The sequence below is a fragment of the Spea bombifrons genome, chromosome 13 (assembly GCF_027358695.1).
Source record: "Spea bombifrons isolate aSpeBom1 chromosome 13, aSpeBom1.2.pri, whole genome shotgun sequence".
NCBI lineage: Eukaryota > Metazoa > Chordata > Amphibia > Anura > Pelobatidae > Spea > Spea bombifrons.
In genome coordinates, this window is record NC_071099.1 from 25,348,162 (window position 1) to 25,355,777 (window position 7,616).

The 7,616-nt window shown below is 39.3% G+C and overlaps 1 protein-coding gene across 1 annotated transcript in view; it reads left to right on the top strand.

Annotated features, from left to right (window-relative positions):
• Positions 1-2,046: 2,046 nt before the first annotated feature.
• DNAI2 (dynein axonemal intermediate chain 2) overlaps positions 2,047-7,616 on the top strand; it is an 8,167-nt gene continuing 2,597 nt past the window's right edge. Inside the window, exons 1-9 of the mRNA XM_053453379.1 lie at positions 2,047-2,069; positions 3,828-4,015; positions 4,967-5,128; positions 5,402-5,523; positions 5,645-5,787; positions 5,950-6,063; positions 6,760-6,899; positions 7,223-7,345; positions 7,562-7,616. The exon at positions 7,562-7,616 is cut by the window's right edge and continues 169 nt beyond it. Of these exons, the coding sequence (XP_053309354.1) occupies positions 3,833-4,015; positions 4,967-5,128; positions 5,402-5,523; positions 5,645-5,787; positions 5,950-6,063; positions 6,760-6,899; positions 7,223-7,345; positions 7,562-7,616 (1,042 nt within the window). The 5' untranslated portion in view covers positions 2,047-2,069; positions 3,828-3,832. The remainder of the gene's footprint in view (positions 2,070-3,827; positions 4,016-4,966; positions 5,129-5,401; positions 5,524-5,644; positions 5,788-5,949; positions 6,064-6,759; positions 6,900-7,222; positions 7,346-7,561) is intronic.

The window sequence follows — 7,616 nt, forward strand, 5'->3', positions numbered from 1 at the left end:
GACAGATTTAACCCTTTAAGAGTTATTTTTGTTAAAATGTCATATTCACAGCATAAGCGGCATCCTTAACCCCTTAAGGACAATGGGCGGTCCCTAAACCCATTGAAAACAATGCATTTTGAGCCCGTACATGTACGGGCTTTGTCATTAAGGGGTTAAGTCATTCAGTCCGAAAAACACTATACATTGTGCATACATTATAGATCCCTTTTAATAACCACTTGACCTAACCCGCCTCTTATGCTAAGGACATTTTACCCAGCATGCATCTGACCACCTCTCACCCTTTAAGACATTAGGACTGGTGCAGGAATCGGTACAGAGGAGCAGGTTAGATGCGTGCTCTCAATGTCTTTAGCATCATAAATGTCAGGGCAGGTCAGTTGAAATGTGTTTTTTTTTTTTATTTACATTTTTAATTTTGTCAGATTTTGTGCTGCATAAATTTGCGACAATATCATATTAATAGCCAATGGAACACAAAATGTGCTAAGCTGTCATGATGTCATACTTTCTTAGCATTTCATATCATGGTTACTAGAGCAAATGCACAGCCGTGTAAATATTATAATATAATATTATGATATAAGCCGATGGCTCCTGATACACAGGGCAGACCAGGCATTTGAACATTAAAGGTGCTGTTCCACTTAGGCAAAGAATTAATTGCACTGAAAGTTTAATCCCGTAAACACCGGTGCTTTATTTCAGCTTATATGGCAACAGCCTATCAGTGTCTGGTCACATGATAATTAAGTGTGCCCTGGAAACATTTTGTGTGATCAAAGGATTATTTGTGGGAGAGGTCTGGACATTCAGCATTAGTGTGAATCGTGAAAAGTAAGTGGAACAGCACCTTTTAAAGAAAACTTTTATGATGTGTATTTACTTCATGCTTTCTTACCTGTGACAGTTCTAATAAAGCAACTTGTTTAAAAAAAAAAAATTCTCCTCTTAAAAAAAAAAAGGCCTAAAAATACAAAAAAGGTATCATCCCAGAAACACGTCACAGGAGATCCTGACAGCCCCTAAGCTTCACTGTAGGTAGTGCTGTAGTCATTACAATATCAAGTTATTAATAAGAATGGATATCGCTTAATATTTATGTCTTCCGTTTACTGGAAGTTGTTTTCATTATTTTGTTTTTCCATATTTTAAAAAAATATTTACATTACTGTTACGTCTGTCCGTCTGTCCGTCTGTCCGTCTGTCTGTCTGTCTGTCTGTCTGCAGCTACGTGGAAAGCAGTGGTTACAACGTATAACAAGAGTAAAAGAAAATGAACTTTTAAGGACAAATTAGCCACTTATTGTACTTTATTGATGTCATAAAGTATTACATATGTGTCCTATTTGGTGATAAAATGGGGGTAACTAGTAGGGTGTGTGAGTGACTGGTTCCAACGTGAGGGACGCTCAGAGCGAGTGGGCTTTAATGTGGAAACCTGGTTAAAATATTCTTTTTGCATGAAATGGCTCAACGATAAATATTAACCTCTGGATTTTGACATTTATTTTTTTGCACTTTTATTTATTCTATAAATATAATTTTTATTTTATTTCTTTAAAGACGCTGCAGGGGTCGGCTGCAAATGCCAACCACTTTTTGTATGTTATCATTTATTAACACCTTCATTTTGCTCAAGGAAACCACATTAACTTACATAAATCTGTCTGTCTGTCTGCCTGCCTGTCTGTCTGTCTGCCTGCCTGTCTGTCTGTCTGTCAATCATGACACCATATCATGTTTAGTTGGTTAAAGCTTGCAGATGTTCATATATAAAGCTAGATTAACCCATTGGGGACCAGAGAATTGACATCAATAGGTTAAGGAGCTTAGTTTTTTTTATGGACCTCAGTTCTAATTTATTTTTATTTTTTACTTGGGTTTAAACACCCCCGCCTCCTCTCCCCTTGGAATTAGCGCAGCTGCCACACACAATATGGCGGCGCCGGAAGTTGCATGTGTGCGGTTTACTGCACATCCGTGCCATTCCTGTTGCTAGGATACAGTAAACGAAACCTTTCGGAACCGCTTTCGGACACACCGGGTACCGGAGACAGCTCGAGGTAATGGCGGTTTTAGGAGTGATTTTACACCCTCTTTATACCCCCTCCACGTTGCATTTTTAACCCTTCCAGTGCCGCACTCGCTTGCCTCTGACTCCCAACCGGTTAACATCCATGAATTTTCAATATATATGATTTCATTAATGTTAGAGACACTGACTCAATAAAAGCTTAAAACTGTAATATCAGACTGCAAAAGCTGGAGACCACAGCCAACTCAGGGGTTAAAAAAATAGATCGTGTTATTTCATATAAATGTTTGACAATTCTACAAAAAAATACACGTGTTATTGATTTTATTATGATTAAAAATAAACAAATTCCATTGAACTGAAAGTTACTTTTTCATATAATGATATATAAACCATAATGAGAGTAAAAAAATTCTAAAAATCCAAAATTACAAAATCTCCTTTATTGAATACAAAGTCACTTAAAGAGACATTTAACCCTCCCTCTCCCATCATAAAAAATTATTTTGGGGAACTTTTTGATTTTTTTACTAATACGCCACTGGATTTTATCAGCCTTACCCACGATATCACTTTTTGTGTTTATATATGTTTTAACCCTCGCTTTCCTTGACCTGGGCCACTCCAAAGCATGTTGTGTCAGGCGCCCATCTACCCGCAATACATGGGTGACAGAAAGTGGCATTACACCCAACACCGTTACACCCCATAACGATGACTAGACCGGCCACCTGGCACAGCGGGCAAATGTCGACTGCACCCCATACTCACCCGATCTGTCAAACCGTTTGCTGCAGTGAGCGGCCGCGCGCTACATGACCTTAAGACGTAACCCGCGGCTGTCGCATCCAGCCACCTGCCGCACTTACGTGATTAGGCGGCCGCCAGCCTTAAATCGCCTCGTTATCTCCAGTCTGGCTCCACCGCTTTGTGTATGCAATTCATTTTAAGGTGATTAATGTAAGAAGGTTTTTGATTTTTCACCCAGATAATACATGAATATATGCCAATCATATATGTAATTGGAACCCATGGAGTCTTTGAGGACTTGATAATCCTGCCGTACATTTTATGCCGTGGGTCTACATTGTGGTTACAACCAGAATTTTCTGGCGAGTCTTCTAAAAACTATCACCGTCGATACATTTTAATGGCACCCTGCCTTTAAACTGCGATTCCAAACTATTTCTTATTCATATTGTTATTGGTTTTTTTTTTTATCAGCAAAATATTTATATTTTATTCCGTTTGTTTCATTTTGAAAACGTCATCATCAAGCTCTGTAGAATAATACAACCCTATTGGATTTGGATAGTATTTGATCTGCTAAAGAAAGTCTTTTTATATTTAATGAGACTTTCTTTTATATTTTAGCGTTTACTTGTTTCTATCCATAAATATAGTATACATTCTATGGTAAAAAGTAACATATACTAGACTACAATACATATGCCGTTTATGCCCAATAGCAGGAAAAATGTCTTTATGACCCCTGGAGTAATGACGTGTCCCCCCTGGATACCATTTATTGCCAAAAAAACTATTATTATTAAAAAAAAAACCTTCAGAGAACCCCTGGCCGGCACTTCCTTCGGTAGTGGATTCCAGATCTTTACAGCTCTTACTATACCGAATCTCTTTGTCTAAGATGGAACCACAGATCCATTAATCAATAGATTACGAACGTTCTAGACTTATTAGCAAAGTAATTCACAAAATAGGTTATTTTGGTTCGGTTTGCCTGATGGATTAACCCTTCTTTGCTTTTTTCTTGTCTTGATTCAAGGAAACATGGAGATTGTTTACGTGTACACGAGAAAACGAAGCGAATTTGGCCGTCAGTGCAACTTCTCGGACCGTCCGGCAGAGCTACACGTGGACATACTGCCTGACCCCACGCAGGCGTCACACTTTATAGAGAGGAACCCTTGTGACGTAGCTATCCAATGTGCCCACGAGATGTCTGAACACGAGGTAAAAGAATTAGGGTGCGCTATTGCTTATTAATAATTAATTATTATTATTTGCTGGTGGGATGGCCAATTATTATACAAAAAGGCATATTACTTACACCAAGATGGTTGTAATCAAATGCAAAAAGCAGCTACGCCAAACGTTAATTAGCGTTTGTTTAATCAGTTAATCATCTCCCGGTCTCTGAGAGGTGACTGCTAATTATCCTTAGGGAGATTTGCCAGCCTTTGCCAGAAACAGTCTCGCGATAGCTTTCCATTCATAGCGTCTCCGGAGATCGCCTGTTAATGAGAGCCTTCTGGCTGCAAAACCGAACAATTTGGGAGAACAAAGGGCCAAAGAATATCTGGCAAAAAGAAACGTATTGCTCATAAAGTCAAAGAGTTTAATAGAACGGGCTGAATAAATACTGGGAGGAGCGGATATAAAACTACAGCAAATGTCAAAGTAGGCCAAATGTCTGGAGAAAGAGGTAATAAAATGGTTTAATTGACTAGAGTGTCCCTGAAATGGTATTATTCCCAAATGACACTTTAAAATCAAGTTGGTATTGTTCTCTAAATAGGTTTATGATACCTTTTTAGTGGATAAACCTTCATGCAATATGTAGTCATGTAGTTTTTTAATACCTCGGAGGTCTCTTCCTCATCCTCCACTCTACCTATTACTTTCTGAGGCATGCAATGTGTCTCTTTATTTGGTACATAAGAATAGAACTGGATTCACAAATCTCAACCGTATCACACCTTAGAGCATCTCCTACTTGTATTTAAGAGGTTAAAGCCAGAGGTCGTTGAGATTTACAGGAAAAAGTCTGATTTAGTGAACTTGTCTGACCAATTGTATCTGTTTTCTACCTTTATATAAAAGGTGCGCCTCAAAAGGAAGAGGAGACATCAGACCTTTCTTCTCAACAATTGGACTATTGCGTTTAATATTATATATTTCTAGGTCAACACGGAGCGGTTCGAGATGGAAGCTCGTGGGATAAACCACGTGGAGGGCGGATGGCCAAAAGATATAAATCCTCAAGAAATGGAGCAGACCATTCGATACAGGAAGAAAGTGGAGAAAGATGATCACTATATAACCACAATAACCCAGCTAGGAAGTGTAAGTAAGACGGCTGCCAGCTGTGTCTCTATTTGCACTACCTCACCAACAATCCTTAGGGTCACCCAAGTTACACTATATGGGCAAAAGTATTGGGACACCTGACCATTGCACCAATGGGGACTTTTGTGACATGCATTCTAAATACATAGACATTAATATAGAGCTGGTCCCATATATAAAGTGTACATTGAAGCTTGCATTGTAATCCGTAACTTGGTTTCGGTACTATCACTATATACATGACTATTGTGTCTTCTGTTATGATACAAGGTGATGGAACACTGCATCAAACAGAATAACGCCATCAATATATACGAGGAGTACTTTGAAGATGAAGAGGAACTAGAAGGGATGGATGAAGCTCCCTCAGCCAAGACTATAAACGTCTTCAGGTAGAGCTTAACAAACGAGCACGTCTCTGCCCGAAAGATTGAAGTCTACAGTCCCAATGGACCAGGTTAGGGAATGTCTTGACATCATTCTGATTGGCCATTAACATTGAATTCTCCACAGAGATCCGAATGAAATTAAGCGGACGGCCACACACCTCTCGTGGCATCCAGATGGAGGAAGGAAGTTGGCCGTGGCGTATTCGTCCCTTGAGTTCCAGCGAGCCTCCAAAGACATGAGCTACGACTCGTACATCTGGGATATGGGTGAGAACAAAAAGATAACGCTGTTTGTCTGCGTTACAATCTCACAGAGTTTAGAATCAGATTTATGAGCAAAGTGTAAAAGGAGAGGTTACTTCCCATTTGATGATTCATGAACACAGAAGGCAATATACATGTTATATATTTGTGTCTATCTTCTTCTAGAAAATCCAAACAAGCCAGAACTCACTCTGAAACCTGTCTCCCCGCTTGTGAGTTTGGAATACAACCCCAAAGACTCTCACATCTTGGTTGGTGGTTGCTACAATGGACAGATAAGTAAGGAATTGCAGAACCGTGTCTGTTGTATTTGTACATTATTGGTCCCAGAGATGTGTCTGGAAAGCCACAAATGATATTGGGGCCTTTAATGGGCAAGTATGGTATCCCAATTTGGATTTAAGGACCTGAGCCCAGTGGGGGGGTCATATAATTTTAGCCTCCTAGGTCTCAAAAGGTAAAAACCATATTTAGGTGATTTATGCCTTCTATAGGAGCTCATTTATCTCTAGAACAAATCAGAGTTCACAAACCTTCTACCCAAGTTAAAACAGGACTTAGGTCAAGTTTCTCAATAACTATCGATCTCACCAAGATCTCCCATTATTTCAGTGAGGGCTTTGCATAGATGCCCAAAATTGATGGACCCTCACTAAACCCAAGTTGTCTCAGTAACTTTGAGAAACAAACAAGTAAATCTTTACTCGATTCACCAGACCCAAGGGCAAGCCACACATTTTCTTCTTTTTCAGCATTATCATTTAAGGCTGACTTGTTTAGTGAATAAACTAATGTCTTTTTTGCCCAATGGATTTGGTTAAAGTACCAAAGAACGCCTTAAACATGAAGTATCGTATGTTCACCCGGAATGAGTTTATAGATTCTTTATCCATAGAATTTGTTTAGCTGAAAAGAAGCATATAGAAATACATTTTAGCACAAAAAGGCAATTTTATAATTTTTCTATTTTTGTAGTGTATTGGGATACCCGGAAGGGTGGGCATCCTGTGGAAATGTCTGTCATCGAACATAGCCACAGGGACCCCGTCTACAAGGTTATCTGGCTCCAATCAAAAACCGGCACAGAGTGTTTCTCAGCTTCTACAGATGGCCAGGTAACCACCTGATCACCTTTTACAACGTTATACATTTTATGGTAACCATGCCAAGTTTCACAAGTTGTGGAATATCAAAAGTTGGGGGACACTGTTAATTTTCAATGGAATATCTTCATAGAAGTACAAAGGCTCTTTATCGCTCCCATCACTTCTGTGTTCCAATGGCATCCTTTAAAAATGTTTAATAAAAGAAGAATTAAATTAGTTAATATGACTGTATCTTTGTATTCATTGAGTTGCCGCTATTTAGGATTAAATCAGTTTAACAAAATCCAACTTGACTTTGACAATAATGACACATTCCGGTTGACTATCAACAGGTCTTGTGGTGGGACATCAGAAAAATGAGCGAGCCCACTGAGAGGCTGGTCCTAGACATCACCAAGAAAGGGAACCTAGATATTGCTTTGGGAGCCATCTCTCTGGAGTTTGAGCCCACTATGGTAAGTGTCTGCCTTATGAGAACATTCTGGAAATCCATCTGAATGTTTGAGGATGTAAGGATACCCATGGAACTAGGAAGGTAATATCCATGGAAAGTTAATGCTGTGATTGTGGTAATATTCAGACATGATCAGAGAGGCCATAGATGTGAGTGGCCCAAGGACCACACAGGACTCTCAACACATTTCAACATCTTCTTTCCATTTCCTACACAGCCGACCAAGTTCATGGTTGGAACCGAGCAGGGAATGGTAATTTCCTGTAACCGAA